The 20,923-nt window shown below is 42.0% G+C and overlaps 1 protein-coding gene across 1 annotated transcript; it reads left to right on the top strand.

Annotated features, from left to right (window-relative positions):
• The first annotated feature begins 18,422 nt into the window (after positions 1 to 18,422).
• Positions 18,423 to 19,367, top strand: LOC149452637 (olfactory receptor 10A7-like). The gene has a single exon (XM_089689308.1). It carries the CDS (start codon positions 18,423 to 18,425, stop codon positions 19,365 to 19,367), a length of 945 nt encoding a protein of 314 aa, XP_089545434.1.
• Positions 19,368 to 20,923: the final 1,556 nt, after the last annotated feature.

The raw sequence follows: 20,923 nt of genomic DNA on the forward strand, positions 1-20,923 counted from the left end.
GAGGAAGGAGGTCCTGATTCCTCTATATAGATCTTTATATCACTAGAGGGGTCACCAGCAGGAGGAAGGAGATTATGATTCCTCTATATACTGTAGATCTTTACATTACTAAAGGGGTCACCAGCAGGAGGAAGGAGGTCCTGATTCCTTTATATAGATCTTTATATCACTAGAGGGATAACCAGAAGGAGGAAGGAGGTCCCGATTCCTCTATATAGACCTTTATATCACTAGAGGGGTCACCGACAGGAGGAAGGAGGTCCTGATTCCTCTATATAGATCTTTATATTACTAGAGGGGTCACCGGCTGGTGGAAGGAGGTCCTGATTCCTCTATATAGATCTTTATATCACTAGAGGGGTCACCGGTAGGAGGAAGGAGGTCCTGATTCCTCTATATAGATCTTTATATCACTAGAGGGGTCACCGGCAGGAGGAAGGAGGTCCTGATTCCTCTATATAGATCTTTATATCACTAGAGGGGTCACCGACAGGAGGAAGGAGGTCCTGATTCCTCTATATAGATCTTTATATCACTAGAGGGGTCACCGGTAGGAGGAAGGAGGTCCTGATTCCTCTATATAGATCTTTATATCACTAGAGGGGTCACCGGTAGGAGGAAGGAGGTCCTGATTCCTCTATATAGATCTTTATATCACTAGAGGGGTCACCAGCAGGAGGAAGGAGGTCCTGATTCCTCTATATAGATCTTTATATCACTAGAGGTGTCACCGGCAGGAGGAAGGAGGTCCTGATTCCTCTATATAGATATTATATTACTAGAGGAGACACCAGCAGGAGGAAGGAGGTCCTGATTCCTCTATATAGATCTTTATATCACTAGAGGGGTCACCAGCAGGAGGAAGGAGGTCCTGATTCCTCTGTATAGATCTTTATATCACTAGAGGGGTCACCAGCAGGAGGAAGGAGGTCCTGATTCCTCTATATAGATCTTTATATCACTAGAGGGGTCACCGGCAGGAGGAAGGAGGTCCTGATTCCTCTATATAGATATTATATTACTAGAGGAGACACCAGCAGGAGGAAGGAGGTCCCAATTCCCCTATATAGATCTTTTTTTTCAAAACTGTCTTTTTTTTTTTTGTTTGTTTACAACGCAAAAAGTAAAAACCACAGAGGTGATCAAATACCACCAAAAGAAAGCTATATTTGTGGGAAAAAAGTGACATCCATTTAATTTTTGAGCAGTGTTGCATGACCTCACTGTTGTCAATTTAAATAATGCAATGCCGTATCACAAAAATTGGCCTGGTCAGGAAGGGGGGTAAATCTTACGGAGGGCAAGTGGTTATAGACTTTTGTGGTGGTGTTTTAACACTTGTAAAATGCTTATAAAATGCATCAACACTGTGCATAGGGCATTTGGGGAGCGTTTTTGATGCTTGTAAAACACCCATACTAAAGCTCATTAATGCCTGGCTAATGCCCATACTAACACTATAGGAGAGTTTGTTAAGTGATAGAAATGTAGTCAGGTGTGAAGATGCCTTAATTGAAGAAGCTGATTGGCTACCATGCACGTCTGCACAAGATTTTGCCCTCTCCAGTTTTAGTAATTCAACCCCATTTTGTCTGGATTTGGACTTTCATTGTCACTATCAATCCCAATGTACCCCGTTGTTTTTGAAAAAATGGGGAAAGAATGAAGCCTGTTAAATTTTTATTGTCATTTGTGTACCTTCTATACATTTTTGAAGTGAGAACAGGTAAAAACATCTGACAATGTTTACATTTTTTTTTCTATCCAAGTGACCATAATTTTCCTCATTCCTGTATGTCACAGGTACAGGATGGGAGATAAAATCTAAAAAAAAAACCAACAAAAATCAGAAATTGTAATTGTCCTGCATAAAATAAAGTTTAGCTGCAGTTAGGCTATTGAGATATTGTTTTGAAAAGAGGGTAGAAAGCTATTGAAATGTTTGGTGAATTAACCAATTATTATTTTTACCACCATTTGTTGTAATAAGCGAGCATTCAAATTCGTGTTCTTGAAATGTTGTTTTTGTCATAATAAATAGATGCCTCCAGGATCTCCTCTCATCTCTCCTTTCCCAAGCTCAGGTTATTCAAGAAAGCAATACATGGCCGGCACTTAACTGATACCTGGAGAGACTTCATGTACTTTGCTCTCAGTTCTCATACCTGCACATGTATAGAGCAGATTATTATTTAGAAAGATAACTTTTCTATCTGTGTATCCCCAGCAATATATTATTTTACTTTCTCTGACAGCAGAAAGGGCCGTGAGGTGGAAACTAAATATGTGACCAAACCAAGGCTCCATTTACAAATCACAGATACAGCAAGACTTATACCTCTTTTTTAGTATGGAATAATAGAAAGGCAGGAGCGCCTGATATCCAAAAGAATGCACTTTTGATGGTAGGTTAACCACATGCTGCCCAGCCACTGTAGAAATACGGTGGCAGGTCGGCACGGCTGGGCAAAAGCACGTTTTAAAACATGTGTTTGCAAAACAGGTAGGGGGCACGCGCGAGGCGCGCCTCCGCCCTACCTGTCCCGCCAATCACGGCCGCGGTTGTCAGTCACCAGGTCACAGCTGGTCGTTACCGGCTGTGTCCCGGCGATTAGCAGCAATCACTGACAGAGAGCAGGGCTGCAGTAGCTCTGCTTTCTGTCAGTTCCCTTACAGCTCCTAACACGCTGATCCAGGGAGAAGAGTTTATCTCTCCCGATCAGCGTGTTCCCGTGCAGTACACACCCCGCCCCCTACTAAAACAATCCCCTAACTCAGTTAACCCTCTCAGTAAATAAAAAAGTTAACCCCTTCCTCCCCAGTGCCATTAGTACAGTGTCAGTGTTTTTGTTTTGCACTGATCACTGTATTGGTGTCACTGGGGATGTCACTGACCCCAAGTCAGTTCCTCCCCAGTGTCAGAATGTCCGCCGCAGTCCCGCAGTCCCATATAAGTCACTGATCGGGGCCATTATTAGTATAAAAAAATTAAAAATCCCAGTATCTTTCCCGCCATTTGTAAACGCTATAACTTTCACGTAAACCAATTAATTTACACGTATTGGGTTTTTTTTTTTTAGCAAAGACATGTCGCAGAATACATTTTGGCCTAAATTTATGACGAAATTAGATTTTTTATTTTTTTTTACTGGACATGTTTTATAGCAAAAAGTCCAAAATATTGTTTTTTCTTTCTCAAAATTGTCAGCCTTTTTTTTTTATAGAGCAAAAAATGAAAAATGCACAGGCGATCAAATACCACTGAAAGAAAGCTCAATTTGTGGGGAAAAAAGGACATAAATTTCATTTATGTACCGTATTGCATGACCGCGCAATTGTCCGTTAAACTAGCGCAGCGCTGTATAGCAAAAAAGTGGCGTAAATTGCAGTATTTATACCATAGTTTGTAGACGCTATAACTTCCACACAAAGCTATCAATATACACTTATTGGGATTTTTTTTACCAAAAACATGGAGCAGAATACATTTTGGCCTGAATATTTAACCAACTTTGAGTTTACTATATATTTTTTATAGCTGAAAATAAAAAATATCATTTTTCTTCAAAATTTTTGGTCTTTTTTTGTTTATAATGTGAAAAATAAAAAGTGCACAGGTGATCAAATACCACCGAAAGAAAGCTCTATTTGTGTGAAAAAAAGGACGTACATTTCGTTTGGGTGCAGCATTGCATGACCGCGCAATTATCAGTTGAATTAGTGCAGCGCCGAGTAGCAAAAAAAGGCCTGGTCATTAAGGGGGGTAAATCCTCAGGAGGGAAAGTGGTTAAGCGGCATTTATTGAGAGTAATGACAAGTTATTCCCCATTACTCCTTCTTTTCTACTATTCCAAGTATAGGTGTGGAAATGACCTCAAGGACGTACCAGAAAGGCAGCAGCCCAAACCCTAAGAGGGATAACCGCCAATATCCACCATTGGGTACATCTTCCTGGAGGGACATCTCCCTACCCATCCACTCACCTACGGCCAGTGACTGATCCAGTCAGTCCATCAGTCTTTTTTTACTATGGACACCCAGTAAAGAATTATCCTCACTAAATGTCTGGAAATCACACAAATGTTTCATGACATGAACTTTCATACAGCCAAAAAAAGAAGAAAAAAAATAAAGCACAGACAGATATATTCATGATTGAAACTCGAAAACTAGGAAGGGGTTACAGAAAGGCTATGAGGACCAAAAGCAATTGAGAACATAAGAAATGGATGTAACATCCTCAATGACAAAGGCCAAGCCAAAATTCATCAAGGGCCTGAGAGCATTTTATAGATTAAGGCAGCGTTTTTCAACCACTGTGCCGCGGCACACTAGTGTGCCGTGAGATATTGTCTGGTGTGCCGTGGGAAAAATTGCAATTTCATCATTAACATAGACCTTTTAATCCGGCCCGCGGAGCGTGATACTGTCAGGATGATCTGTCCCCCTCGACGTATCTGCGCATGTGCCGGAGATCGCCGATCGGCTGCTAATGCCTGAAACAGGCACATGCGCAGATACGTCGAGGGGGACAGATCCTCATAGGAGACAGATTTTCATGCTACACCGGAACACGGCGAGAGGAACGCGCGGAGCAAAGGTAAGTGAATTGACACAGGGGGGGCTTGGGGACTTAATATGGGGGATGAATTAATATGGGGGATGAATTACTATGGGGGATGAATTACTATGGGGGATGAATTACTATATGGGGGATGAATTACTATGGGGGATGAATTACTATGGGGGATGAATTACTATAGGGGGGATGAATTACTATGGGGGATGAATTACTATATGGGGGATGAATTACTATGGGGGATGAATTACTATATGGGGGATTAATTACTATAGGGGGGATGAATTACTATGGGGGATGAATTACTATATGGGGGATGAATTACTATATGGGGGATGAATTACTATAGGGGGGATGAATTACTATATGGGGGGTGAATTACTATGGGGGATTAATTACTATATGGGGGATGAATTACTATGGGAGATGAATTACTATGGGGGATGAATTACTATATGGGGGATTAATTACTATGGGGGATGAATTACTATGGGGGGATGAATTACTATATGGGGGATTAATTACTATGGGGGATGAATTACTATGGGGGATGAATTACTATATGGGGGATGAATTACTATGGGGGATGAATTACTATGGGGGATGAATTACTATGGGGGATGAATTACTATATGGGGGATGAATTACTATGGGGGATGAATTACTATATGGGGAATGAATTACTATGGGGGATGAACTACTATGGGGGATGAATTACTATATGGGGGATTAATTACTATGGGGGATGAATTACTATGGGGGATGAATTACTATATGGGGGATGAATTACTATGGGGGATGAATTACTATATGGGGGATGAATTACTATATGGGGGATGAATTACTATGCTTACTATGGGGGAATATTACTATACTTACTATGGATGACACATACACATCATTCATCTACTCTTGGTCCGGCCCCCGGGTCCAATTATAAAATACTTTATTATTTCATAATAAAGTAATTATAAAATAATTTCTTTGTGTTTGATTCCTATTCAAGAGAATTACTTTATATATAGTCAATATAGGCACAGAGGTAAATTTTTTTAACATTTTCTAATGGTGGTGTGCCTCGTGATTTTTTTCATGAAAAAAGTGTGCCTTTGCACAAAAAAGGTTGAAAAACACTGGTTTAAGGGACACACCAAGTAAAATTTTGGCAAGAACTCTGAAAGGTATCAGAGCCGGGAACATTAATTGTCAAGTAACGGTGATGAAGGAGAGATTGTATGTAGTTCTCCAGATATAAAATTAGTTTTTAACCCTTTGAGGACCAAGGGACATATTTGTCCCATGTTTTTAATTGCCTGTATCATCTGATTAAGAACTTAAAATACTTTTTTTTTTTGGCTTGAGTCAAAATATTAGTTCTTATCAACAAATGGATCTAGCTTTTTGCCAATTATTTCATGAAATGGCTTAGTTACAGCAACTGAAGTGTACGAACTTTAAAAACAAAAAATGTATTCTTTTGGCGTTCTGTAATCTTATGGTCCTCAAAGGGTTAAATCATACTACTCTTCTGTGTATAATCTCTCACCCAAATTAAAAGATTTCAACTTTGCATTTACAAAAAAAAAACATTAGCAATACTTAATTGCATCAGGCTTGCTAAAAACATTAAAAGGGACATATACATGCCTTGTAATCTCCTATAATGGTAGAGAAGTGCCGGAATGCAGTCAATAACATGAATCCATCTAGAATCACAGGACCAGATGCCTATACCCTAAAGTACTCTACTATAAAATATGCCTCTGGATCCTTTAATTGTACCTTGGGCAAAACAACCCTTCCAGTGAATACCCTTAAAGTGCAAAGAATTGTGAAACCTAGGGATGAGCATATTGTTTCTGACAGAACTTTGGCTGTTTGGGCATTTATATGAATGCCGAAACATTTACCTGTTCAGCTCTCTGTTCAGAGGGAACCAGGCATCACATACAGAAGTGGTATTTTTACCACTTCTGTGAATAACAGCTTACTTGCAGGGCCGGGGTAGGGGTGGTCAGGAGGGGGCAGTGGTCTTGGGAGCAGCAGAGCAAGATGGGAAGAGAATTAACGTAGCGCAGTACACCCATTCTGCAACATGCATTAGTAGTGGGAGAGTGGAAGAACCTTGCCCTGGGCCCTCGATGGACCTGTCACTGTACCAGGGGCGGACTGACCATTTGGAAACTCGGGCACTGCCCAAGGGCCCGGGGTCAGTAGGGGGCCCCATGAGATGCCCCTGGTATCTTTTTCATAGGCTTTTTTGAGTTTGGGCAAGGACACAGGGGCCCCATGATCCCCTATTGCCCGGGGACCCCATGAGTTGTCAGTCCGCCCCTGCACTGTACTGCTTCCTGCTGTCACTTATTTCAAAGTAAGCAGCAGGTGCTTGCACCCACCACATCCCTAGGAACCACTGCTATGCCCCAGCCATGATAGCAAAGGGGCATGGATGTCAATGACATCACTGCCCAAATATGACCAATCATGCTCGTATTTAGCCAATAATGTCACCAATATTCCCATCTCTTTCCTTATATAGCTGGATAACAGGTCACGGGGCTATCATTCAGCTTTGAGTAGCACTGGGATCAGTCACGTGCTTAGGGTCTTAATTTTGTTTTTTCAATGTGTCATCCGGAGGCGGGTACTTTGATTGACAATTAATTTACAATGATGAATATATTTAGTTGATTTTCATTTTTTTTAAATAAAGATCCTATCAAATGTTTGGATGTCTTAATTTGTAGGTTACATCTTTTTTATTTTAATGAGTAGGGGTACTGTATACTCCATGCGCATTCACATGTGTGGGGGGTATTTAGGTTCACCCTTATTATGAAAAGGGTTTTGAGATTCCAATAAGCTCTCTGCCCGCAGATCCCCACAACCAATGGGCCAGGGTTGTGGAAACCCATCTATTTCCTGGCTGGGAATTACCAGTCATGTTAACAAAGGATCCAAGAAAAGTATTAAAAAATGGCATGAGCCTTCCCTCTATAATTCATGCAAGCCTTTCAGATCCGCTATGAATATTAAAACTTACAGTATGTTGGGACTGAACACTGAGCTCATCCCTATTGATAGGCTGAAGGCAGGGAAAGTTTGATGGGGAGCAGAGATTTTAAAAATACTTAAAGTGAAACATTGAAAATGCAAAATTCATGCTCTTTGCCTCCTATTTTCTGTCATTTTCCAATGCTCTATCAATCAAGGATACTTGTGGCTATTGTCTCTCTGAAATAGTGCATTCTAACTGTGCCTTCTTAATTAACCCCTTCACGCTGACGCCTCTCGGCCCTTTAAGAGTTCCAGAAGCCGGGAGGTGGGGCGGGGTTTAGGGTCATGTGACCGCCGTGATGCGCCGTCACGGAGGTCACATGATCGGGAAAGGTCCTGATCGAAAGAGGGGATCGGGACCTTTCCGTAAGTACCAGGCATGTGTACTGGGAGCGCGCAGGGTGCGCGCTCTCGGCACATATGTCCATTTTTAATAGAACGCAAATGTGCGGCCGTTCGGCGTCTAGGCTCAGACGCCGGGAGACCGCACATTTGCATTCAGCCGGCGTGAAGAGGTTAAAACCTGCCTGGTCTTTCTGTGCAATAGTCAAAGTGCTGGCATACTGTCAGGAATCTGGGTATGACCAGAAATGTGTGGACTGACACAGGGAAACGCAGACTTCAGGTACAATATAATTATTATTAGCCACCCAGATATATAACGTACAGTGAACAAACCAACCTTCCACTAATCTTAGTACGTGCAGGAACACAGGCGTAGTCAGGGCTGGAGAGGTGGAATGGTCAGGCCGGCCGTAGGGTTCTGTAATGACCGTCTGGTGGTACCTCTAGTGGTCCTCAGGACAGGATTCCCCAGGGCGCTGCATCTAAGTCCCAGTCTGCTTATTCACCAGGGCCCCTGATGGTGGGGATGGACTTGGAGCAGACAGGAACCAGGTCGCGGCCCCTGAGTACACCTGCTCATGGTAGAGGGATCCGCCAGAGGTATGTGCAGGTAGAAAGCCTGATGTGAAGAAGCAGAAGGTGTGAGCAGGGACGGCTGGATCCGTGCAGGATGGATGGATGGCAGAGTAGTTAGCGTGGTCAGACGGGCCAGGTCAGCAACGTGCGGGCAGCGAGGTACCGAAGGAGCAGGCAGAGAATGGTCAGGATCACAAGTTGGGTTCAGTAACTCACGGGCAGTGCAGTACAAAGGATCAGGCAGAGAATGGTCAGGATCACAAGCCGGGTTAAATAGGAGACGGTCAGCAGAGGTCAGGATCAGGCAGGGTCGGCAACAAATCAGACAGGCAGAGGAACAGGAACACAGGATACAAGATACAGGGGCTCATGGGAAAACATACACCAAGGCCCTGATCACAGGCGTGGTCATTCCTTAAATACACCTCCTGCAATCAGCCCCAGGTGTTGGCTGACTGCAGGAGTGAGCTTCTGGCTGCTGAGAGCACCCGCTGGTCAGCCCTGGTACTGCAGCCCACACGGCAGGTGAGTCCCACCACCAGTGCTGAGTCCATTCCTGACACATACTGTGCGTGGAGTTGGTGATATTTTTTTTTTTGACACTTTTGGTGAAGTAATGCACTCTATTGTTGAGTATTTGTTTTTTTTGTTTTTTTTATTAAATCTGTCTGGTGTCTCTCCTGCTCAAAATGTGGCCAAGTTACATTTTTTAATTACTGTGAATAGAGTCAGTACAATATTTATCTATCTTTATTATGTAAAAAATATACACTCTAAAGATTATTTTTTTAATATTTAACGTTCATTACTTCTTTGTTTCAACAGTGAAAAATAAACACCCTCTTTTGTTATTATCCTCAACAGTTGCTTGGGGAAGTTATTTTATCACATGAGGTTTCTCAGAAGTTTATTACAGTTCTGCCATACAGTGGGTACCATAGTCTTCCCATTTGAAGAAATATACATTTTACATAAAACTACTGTAAATGGAGATGATGGTTGAGCCAGTGATGTATGCAAGGAATTGTGGAAATACTATGTTGTTTTGAAATCTAGAAAAATAAACTTTAAGTGTATTGTGTTCCTCCAAAGCAGCGGTCTCCAAACTTTCCAAACAAAGGGCCAGTTTACTGTTCTTCAGACTTTAGTTGGGATGGACTGTGCCCATTGGGAGTAGAAATTGTCCAAGCATCTTTAATAATAGGGGAAGGAATAGTGCCCCATTGTTGGTTCCAGGTGGAGAAATAATGCCTCACTGTTGGTGTCAGTGGGAGGAATAGTTCTCCATTGTTGGTGTACTTTTGAGGAATAGTGTCCATCACTGGCGTCAATGGGAAAAATAGTGACCTGTGTTGACCAAATCTATAGACTATAAAATATAATATTTCTCTAATATGATTTGGTACATTAAGAGTTCTTACCCGGAAGTGAAAGGTTCAACACAACAACCAACATTTATTGGTGAATAGTGTGAATGTCTAAACTAACACATACAATCTATCTAGTTACATAAAAGAAACATTATTAAGAAAACTCTAACCTATTACAAAATACAAACAGTTTAATCAGAGTCTAGCATCCAGTCAATGAAACTCCTGAGATATTGATCTGGTCAGGTAAGTAGCAGAGGGGGTTGTTCATCAGTTTAAGCTGCTTTGGTGTTAATGAAATTAACAACAAGTGCAGTAGATGGACAACGATGAGACAACCCCCAAAACAGGGATGGTTTTACAGGCGGAGGCCACTGACATTTTTTCCCTAATCATCTTTTCTGACTGTTTTTCACTAGTTTTGCATTTGGCTAGGGTCAGTGTCACTACTGGTAGTATGAGGCCATGCCTGGACCCTACAGAGGTTATACAGGCAGTCCAACTCCTCCAGGATGGCACATCAATACATGCCATTGCCAGAAGGTTTGCTGTGTCTCCCAGCACAGTCTCAAGAGCATGGAGGAGATTCCAGGAGACAGGCAGTTACTCTAGGAGAGAAAGACAGGACCATAGAAGGTCCTTAACCCATCAGCAGGACCGGTATCTGCTCCTTTGTGCAAGGAGAAACAGGATGAACACTGCCAGAGCCCTACAAAATGACCTCCAGCAGGCCACTGGTGGGAATGCCTCTGACCAAACAATCAGAAACAGACTTCATGAGGGTGGCCCGAGGGTCCGATGTCCTCTAGTGGGCCCTGTGCTCACTGCCCGGCACCATAGAGTTTGATTGGCATTTGCCTTTGAACACCAGAATTGGCAGGTCCGCTACTTGCGCCCTTTGTTTTTCACAGATGAGAGCAGGTTCACCCTGAGCACATGTGACAGACATGAAAGGGTCTGGAGAAGTTGTGGAGAACGTTCTGCTGCCTGTAACATGGTTCAGCATGACCAATTTGGTGGTGGGTCAGTGATGGTCTGAAGAGGCATATCCATGGAGGGACACACAGACCTCTACAGGCTAGACAATGGCACCCTGACTGCCATTAGGTATCAGGATGAAATCCTTGGACCCATTGTCAAACCTTACGCTGGTGCAGTGGGTCCTGGGTTCCTGCGCGGCCTAATGCTCGCCGGACCTAAATCCAATAGAACACCTCTGGGATGTCATGTTTCGGTCCATCCAATGGTGCAAATTTGAACCTCAGACTGTCCCGAAGCTCAGTGATGCCCTGGTCCAGATCTGGGAGGAGATACCCCAGGACACCATCTGGCGTCTCATTAGGAGCATGCCCCGATGTTGTCAGGCATGCATACAAGCACGTGGGGGCCATTCAGACTATTGATTACCATTTTGAGTTGCTGCAATGAATGTTCAGCAAAATGGAATAGCCTACTGCATCATTTTTTCACTTTGATTTTTGGGGTGTCTTTGAATTCAGTCCTCTGTAGGTCGATCATTTCCATTCCCATCAAACGATGGAGCGTCCTTATATTTCTAACACATCACCCCGTCCATGTCAGTTTAGATGTCCAGCAGGAGACTTTTTGCCATTGTGATCTGATGTGTTTTCAAAGTGTACCTGTAATTTTCTTGAGCCGTATATATATATATATATGTGTGTGAGTGTGTATGTGTATCTATCTATCTATCTATCTATCTATCTATCTATCTATCTATCTATCTATCTATTTATCTATCTATCTATCATCTATTATCTATCTATCTATCTATCTATCTATCTATCTATCTATCTATCTAGATATATATATATATATATATATATATATATATATATATATGTCTATAGAGATAGATAGATAGATAGATAGATAGATAGATAGATAATAGATAGATAGATAGATAGATAGATAGATAGATAGATAGATAATAGATGATAGATGATAGATAGATAGATAGATGATAGATAGATAGATAGATAGATAGATAGATAGATAGATAGATAGATAGATAGAGAGATAGATAGAGAGATAGATAGATAATAGATGGATAGATAATAGATGATAGATAGATAGATAGATAGATAGATAGATAGATAGATAGATAGATAGATAATAGATAGATAGATAGATAGATAGATAGATAGATAGATAGATAGATAATAGATAGATAATAGATAGATAATAGATAGATAGATAGATAGATAGATAGATAGATAGATAGATAGATAGATAGATAGATAGACATATATATTTATATATATATACAGTATATATATATATATATATATATATTTTTTTTTTCTCCTTCTTTCTTTCTTTCTTTTCCTCCTTTTAATGGATAAACTAGATGGACGTGGATGGATGGATGGATAGATAGATAGATAGATAGATAGATGATAGATGATAGATAGATAGATAGATAGATAGATAGATAGATAGATAGATAATAGATAGATAGATAGATAGATAGATAGATAATAGATAGATAGATAGATGATAGATAGATAGATAATAGATAGATAGATAGATAGATAGATAGATAGATAGATAGATAGATAGATAGATAGATAATAGATAGATAGATAATAGATAGAGAGATGATAGATAGATAGATAGATAGATAGATAGATAGATAGATAGATAGATAGATAGATAGACATATATATTTATATATATATACAGTATATATATATATTTATTTATTTATGTTTTTCTCCTTCTTTCTTTCTTTCTTTTCCTCCTTTTAATGGATGAACTAGATGGATGTGCTTTTTTTTCAACAAGACTAACTTTGTAACTGTCTTACGTCTCTGTCACTCTGAAATATATGTGATGGGTGGACAGTCTGTAAATCATTTGTTTAGTTTTGGAATAATATGATTCTACAGCACAACAAAAAATAACCGATTGTTTCTGAATATCTCCTTAATTGGGCCTCTGAAGATTTTATGGTAATGATTAAATTATCTGCAGATTTCAGGAGGATTCCTTTGTTCTATAAATAAACTGATTGTTCTAGCAGTACATGGCATTGTAATATAAATATATATAGATATTCTAGAAGATTTATTGTATCAAACAGTCTCAGTCATAGACATACATAGACATACTTATGTGCTGGATAAGAAGGTAAAAATGAGATTTACTTTGTATTTTCTTTTTAGTATCGCATCAACATTGAGGTATGTGTTATTATATTAATGTATTTGCTTTTTTCCTTGTTATTTTGGGGTACACTGGCAATCAAATACACTGAGCTATTAATTCTAGGATTTTGGTGATCTTTTTTTTTGGCAACTAGATAACTTTTCAAAAATCTGCATTTGCTTTCTTTTTTAGATTTTGTCTCCTTATATTTATCCTGAGACTACAGCAAGACACTCCTGTCCATGGGTGGCTATGCTCACTCCTCCATTGTTTCAGCAGAAGGTGCCATGGTTAGCATCCACGCTGGGCTTCAGACATGTGTGTCTTGTTTGGATGTATGACATGAGGTGCAAGAAGATTAGCAGCGGGAAACTAAGAATGTTTTTAAACTTCCAATGCAGCTCACAGAAAGTGACAAAATCAACAAGGTATGGGGCTCTAAATTCAAATGTATAATAATTTCCATGGTTTAACCACTTCCAGTCTGGACACTTTCCCCCCCTTCCAGTCTGGACACTTTCACCCCCTTCCAGTCCGGACACTTTCCCCCCTTCCTGTCCGGACACTTTCACCCCCTTCCAGTCCGGACACTTTCCCCCCCTTCCAGTCCGGACACTTTCACCCCCTTCCAGTCCGGACACTTTCCCCCCCTTCCAGTCCGGACACTTTCACCCCCTTCCAGTCCGGACACTTTCCCCCCTTCCAGTCCGGACACTTTCACCCCCTTCCAGTCCGGACACTTTCCCCCCCTTCCAGTCCGGACACTTTCCCCCCCTTCCAGTCCGGACACTTTCCCCCCCTTCCAGTCCGGACACTTTCCCCCCCCCTTCCAGTCCGGACACTTTCACCCCCTTCCAGTCCGGACACTTTCCCCCCCCTTCCAGTCCGGACACTTTCCCCCCCTTCCAGTCCGGACACTTCCCCCCCCCTTCCAGTCCAGGCCAATTTTCAGCTTTCAGCGCTATCACACTTTGAATGACAATTGCGCGGTCATGCAACACTGTACCCATATGAATTTTTTTAGCATTTTTTTGAGACAGATAAAACTTTCTTTTGGTGGTATTTATTCACCACTGGGATTTTTTTTTTTGCTATATAAATGAAAAAGTAAAAAAATTTTGAAAAAAAAGTATTTTTCTTATAAAATTTTGCAAATAAATAATCTTTCATCATAAATCTTGGCCAAAATGTATTCAGCTATCTTTTTAGTAAAAAAAATAAATAACCCAAATTAGTTTATAACCAAAAATTATAATTTCTCGATTTTTTTTTTACATTTTTTTTTTATATTATTATGGGGTTTTTTTTTTACATACCGTCACCCTAGAAGCACAGTGTCACCATAGTGATTTTTTTTTTCACACTGATTGCTTTTACACCCATAAAGGCTATAAAGCAATCATTTCTCCTTTCTAGCTGCATTTTTGCAGCCATTGAGAACTACTGTGTGAGCTGTGATTGGTCACAGCTTGTCACATGGTACAAGGCTGTTGTGAATAGCCCTGTACCATGTGATCCCTGTGATCATTCACAGATTTCACACGTAGTAAGCAATGATGTCAGAAGTGACATCTTGCTTACTACTCTTCATGTGATCACTGATTGGCCAATCAGTGATCACATGATCGGGACCTCACACAGAGGTCTCGTACAACGATTGGTGTTCCACTGTGTCTGGAGGACACAGCAGGAACCGGATTGTGGCCACCCGACACTGCACTGCACTGCCAACGTCCAGTCGTTTATATACATGGGCTGGACAGGAGGTGATTAAAGTGATTACACTTGAATTATTATTAAACATTATTTTTTTTAACCCCTCACCCTCCAGAGGATTTACCCCCTCCCTGACCCGGCCATTTTTTGCAATACGGCGCAGCGTTATTTTAACTGAGAATTGTGCGGTCATGCAGCACTGTACATTAATTACATTTATGTCCTTTTTTTCCCCACAAATAGAGTTTTCTTTTGATGGTATTTTCTCACCACTTTCCTTTTTTTTTTGCGTTATAAAAAAAAACAAATCAACAATTTTGAAAAAAAAAACAGTATTTTTTACGATTATAAAAATATAACACACAATACAAACATATAGAAAATACAATCAATTTATAAATTTAGGACACAATGTATTCTGCACATGTCTTCGCCAAAAAATATCACAATACATGTAAATGAAAGGTATAGCATCTACAAATGGCAATACATATACTGGAATTTTTTTGTTTTGATAGTAGTAATGGTGGCGATCGGTGACTTATAGCGGGACTGCGGCAGGCATTCTGACGCTGGGGGGGGGGGGGAGTTACTAACCGCCACTGACATCCCCAGTGACACCAATACAGTGATCAGTGCTAATAAAAAGCACTGACACTGTACTAATGTCACTGGGCAGGAAGGGGTTAACATCTGGGGCGATCAAAGGGTTAACTGTGTGCTGTGACTGTTTTACTAGGGAGACATGCTGTGCAGAGAAATACAAAGCAACATGTCCTTGCTGTCAGGAGAGAGACCTCTGTTGTTTACACGTCGGTCGCCAGGTGCCGGCGGGGGATCTCCAGCCGGGACCTGGTGATTGACATCCCTAGCATTACAAATGTAATGCAGGCATGTGGACCCTCCGTGAGCATCAGAAGAACTGCTATACATTTCCCAGACATTTATTTAGCCCTAAGGGCATTGCTTACACGTGTGGGAGCCCTCTGAAGAGTGATCTGACATGGATTGCTTTTCAGAGGGCACTTGACAGACAGTGAGGCCTTTTCACTTAAATGGGAAATTACCACCAGCTGAACAGGGAGGGTCATTTTGCTGTGTGGCATGCAGGGGCGGACTGACCATTGGGAAACTCGGGCACTCGGTCAGTAGGGGGGCCCCATGAGATGCCCCTGGTACCTTTTTCATAGGCTTTTTTGAGTTTGGGCAAGGACACAGGAGCCCCATGATCCTCTATTGCCCGGGGGCCCCATGAGTTGTCAGTCCGCCCCTAGTGGCATGTGTATTCCCCCATATGACTGCCTTTGAGCCTTGGGAAGGGGGGGCATGTGGATGTGTGGGGGGTGTAGAAAAATGCAGCTCAACTACCTGTTTATACTCCCCCCTAACTCTAAGTGTAAACTGTGCCTAAACACATTTTTCTAGCTGAACAATCACTCGCGAGCATTTCATCAGTTTTTCAGGAACTGGAATTATTACCTGAATTTACTGTTTAAAGTGTTACTAATCAGTCTGTAGATGCAGTAAAGCATGCTTGTTATACTCACTGTGGAACCTAAGGGGTTAATCCTCTGCATTGTATAAAAAGGCTGTTTTTTCCTGACTTCTCTGATCCTCCCCTTCTTCCAGTGCCCCCCTCTTATCTCCTGATAAGACATATGTGTGGAGTCACTCTGCACATGCTCAGTTTGGTGTGTATTGTTAGAGAGTTTTTTTTTTTTAATGGGAGAGTGCTTGTAATCAGCACAGGGCCAATCAGCACTGTCCAGACAGAGGATCAGGGATTCTGCATCTTCCTAGAGCAGAAAGAAAGCTTCTCCTCCAAGCATTAACCAGTGCTCTGCTGGACACTGATAGAAGTTACAAGACTGCTATATACTGCTGATGAGAAAAGGTATTTAGCAGTTTATATTTACTAAAATAATTGCATTTCCATGTTGTGTGTACCGGGAGAGACCGGATATAATGAATGCAGGGTCCGGGGAGACCAGATATAGTGAATGCAGGGTCCGGGGAGAGCGGATATAGTGAATGCGGGGTCCGGGGAGAGCGGATATAGTGAATGCAGGGTCCGGGGAGAGCGGATATAGTGAATGCAGGGTCCTGAGAGACCAGATATGGTGAATGCAAGGTCCGGGGAGACCAGATATAGTGAATGCAGGTTCCAGGGAGAGTGAATATAGTGAATGCAGGGTCCGGGGAGAGCGGATATAGTGAATGCAGGGTCCGGGGAGACCGGATATAGTGAATGCAGGGTCAGGGGAGACCAGATATAGTGAATGCAGGGTCCAGGGAGACTAGATATAGTGAATGCAGGGTCCGGGGAGAGCAGATATAGTGAATGCAGGGTCTGGGGAGAGCGGATATAGTGAATGCAGGGTCCGGGGAGAGCAGATATAGTGAATGCAGGGTCCGGGTAGACCAGATATAGTGAATGCAGGGTCTGGGGAGAGCGGATATAGTGAATGCAGGGTCTGGGGAGAGCGGATATAGTGAATGCAGGGTCCAAGGAGACCGGATATAGTGAATGCAGGGTCCGGGGAGAGTGGATATAGTGAATGCAGGGTCCGGGGAGAGCGGATATAGTGAATGCAGGGTCCAGGGAGACCAGATATAGTGAATGCAGGGTTCGGGGAGAGCGGATATAGTGAATGCAGGGTCCGGGGAGACCAGATATAGTGAATGCAGGGTCCGGGGAGAGCGGATATAGTGAATGCAGGGTTCGGGGAGAGTGGATATAGTGAATGCAGGGTCCAGGGAGACCGGATATAGTTAATGCAGGGTCCGAGGAGAGTGGATATAGTGAATGCAGGCTGGGTCCGGGGAGAGCGGATATAGTGAATTCAGGGTCCGGGAAGACTGGATATAGTGAATGCAGGGTCCGAGGAGAGCGGATATAGTGAATGCAGGGTCCAGGGAGAGCGGATATAGTGAATGAAGGGTCCGGGAAGACCGGATATAGTGAATGCAGGGTCCGGGGAGAGCGGATATAGTGAATGCAGGGTCCGGGGAGAGCAGATATAGTGAATGCAGGGTCCGGGGAGAGCAGATATAGTGAATGCAGGGTCCGGGGAGACCAGATATAGTGAATGCAGGGTCCGGGGAGACCAGATATAGTGAATGCAGGGTACGGGGAGACCAGATATAGTGAATGCGGGGTCCGGGGAGAGCGGATATAGTGAATTCAGGGTCCGGGGAGAGCGGATATAGTGAATTCAGGGTCCGGGAAGACTGGATATAGTGAATGCAGGATCCGAGGAGAGCGGATATAGTGAATGCAGGGTCCAGGGAGAGCGGATATAGTGAATGAAGGGTCCGGGAAGACCGGATATAGTGAATGCAGGGTCCGGGGAGAGCGGATATAGTGAATGCAGGGTCCGGGGAGAGCAGATATAGTGAATGCAGGGTCCGGGGAGACCAGATATAGTGAATGCGGGGTCCGGGGAGACCAGATATAGTGAATGCAGGGTCCGGGGAGACCAGATATAGTGAATGCAGGGTCCGGGGAGACCAGATATAGTGAATGCAAGGTCCGGGGTTTAGTAACACTTTAGAGATCAAATAACTACAAAATATACATTTTATTTATTTCAGTATTTTTTGTTAAGGCAATGTATAAAAACAACCAGACCACCATTACTGAAGTCATCCTCTTGGGATTCCAAAGTTCCAGAGAAACGAGCATTGTTCTTTTCATTCTTCTCCTCATAGTTTACATTTTGACACTTTTTGGAAACCTCTTGATCATCACACTGGTCTACTACAATAAAACCCTCCACACTCCGATGTACTTCTTCCTCATCCAGCTCTCCATATCTGATATTCTGCTAACCACAGATATTGCCCCAAACTTGCTTCACACGTTACTTCATGAGGGTGGAACAATGTCTTTTACAGGCTGCATTTTCCAGCAATATGTTTTTGATGTGATGGAAGCTGCAGAGTGTCTTCTTCTGACCGTTATGTCCTATGACCGGTATTTGGCCATCTGTAACCCTTTGCATTATTCCTATCTGATGAGTGAGGTGTTTTGTATCAATCTTACCATCTTCACTTGGTTGTTGAGCATCGGTTCCATGTTGATTAGCACAATTACAATAGCCAGTCTTGATTTCTGTGGGCCCAATATAATTGACCATTTCTTCTGTGACTTTTCTCCGGTGGTAAAACTTTCTTGTTCAGATACATTCTTGGTTGAGTTAGAAATAACATTTTATAGCATACCTTTTATTTTATTGCCATTCTTTGTCATTACAGTATCCTATACGTATATTATTTTTACCATTTTGAAAATCCCGTCCAATACTGGGAAACAGAAGGTTTTCTCCACCTGCAGCTCTCACTTGTTGGTGGTTTGTCTATTTTATGGAACACTGATTGTTATTTATGTCTCTCCAACAAGTGGACAGTCGTTGACTATACACAAATTACTATCACTGGTCTATACAGTGGGGACACCACTGATGAATCCAATCATATACAGTTTAAGGAACAGAGACATAAAGATGGCTTTTGCTAAGTTAAGAAACAATTTTGTTAATTTGAATTTAATGTGATACCGTTTCATTGTACAAGCCTTTTAAACATGGTGGCCTCTTCTTCAGGTACCACCTACTGAGTAATACATACAACATTCTGCTGCTGATGACCATGGGCCACGGATACTTTCTATACAGTAACTTTAATCTCAATTGCCATTAAAGCTGACAGATTTTGAACCTGATTTAACAACTTCCAACCAACGTAGGCCTATGTGAATCCTTGGGAAGTGGTGGTGATATCTGGATGATGGCTGAAGCTACAGGCATCTCAGTGTTTAGCTCCAGTGAAGGTGTTCTGCCCTCACTATACGTGGTGGGGGTATAATTAGACAGACAGATAACCCTTCTCCCTTAACAACTCATTGATGCAGGCGCTAGGTCCTCTTTTTAACTTTTATTGCAGGGAAGTTAGAGTAAAACTACAAATGAAAGAAATAACATTCAATCAGTGTATACAATATACAAAGTATACAGTCCTGACACACTAGTCTAGCTAGAAAGGTTTTTTAAACATTCCGGAGATGTTTCCGATGACAACAGCTGACAACAGAACTGCAGCTGAATAAGTGTGTAGTCCTCTGGAGGAGATGTAAGATGGCTGGTAGGAAATGTCTCTAAGACCTCATGGTGAAGACCATAGGATGATGGGAAAACTACGGTGGCTTTTAAGCAACAAAACGTGTACCTACAGAAAATAATCTATAAAACTGTAATGCAAAAGAGCCACTAGATGGCAATATTACACTTTACCTTACATTCCATAGCATAATAAACTAACAATGGACATAACATAAAAATATGCTGAAGGCATGACAGAAGGACTTTTAAAGTAAACGTGATGGGAGTGTAAGCTGCTGGTTAACTACTTTTACAGGTGGTGGAAGGGGGCCCTCATCATTTCTAGGCTTTCCAATCCTACCAGGGTCACTGCTAGTGTCCCAGTGGCTGACCATAGATATGAATGAGGATCTTATCTTCCACCGATCATCTCTATGGTGTATGAAACTGGAAGAGACAAGGATTTTGTCATTTTCAACTTTGGTCTTTGTTTACTGACCATTACAGGCTAGTAAAATAGCCAATCAAACCAATCTTGGTTTGATCAATCAGCTGCTTTGGAGGGCAGAGGAGAGATCTGGGGTCTATTAGACCTGTCAAGGGATGTTGTTCATCTCTTGTGATAGCAATGACATTGATTAAAAATGTTTTAATTATTTGTGCTGTCTACAGCTCTGGACTGACTAGATCAGTCACTGGTCGTAGATGGGTGGTTTTGTAGGGAGATGTCCCTCCAGTCAGTTGTGCCCAAAGTTGGATACTGGCGGTAAACCCTCTTAGAGTTTGGGCTGCTGCCTTTCTGGTGCGGCCTTGAGGTCCTTTCCACACATATATTTGAAATAACAGAAAAGGAGCACCCAGAGTCCAAAAGAATTCACTTTTGATAGTAGATTAAGAGGCATTTATTGAGAGTAACAGTAAGTACACAAAACAAATAAAATGGTGTTGCTCTAATATCAATAGTACTAAGGACACAATAATTCGAAGAGTGGGGAGACAGAAAAAATAACCCC

This window comes from Staurois parvus, unplaced genomic scaffold, assembly GCF_062004578.1.
Source record: "Staurois parvus isolate SC_StPar_1 unplaced genomic scaffold, SC_StPar_1.0 ptg000470l, whole genome shotgun sequence".
Lineage (NCBI taxonomy): Eukaryota > Metazoa > Chordata > Amphibia > Anura > Ranidae > Staurois > Staurois parvus.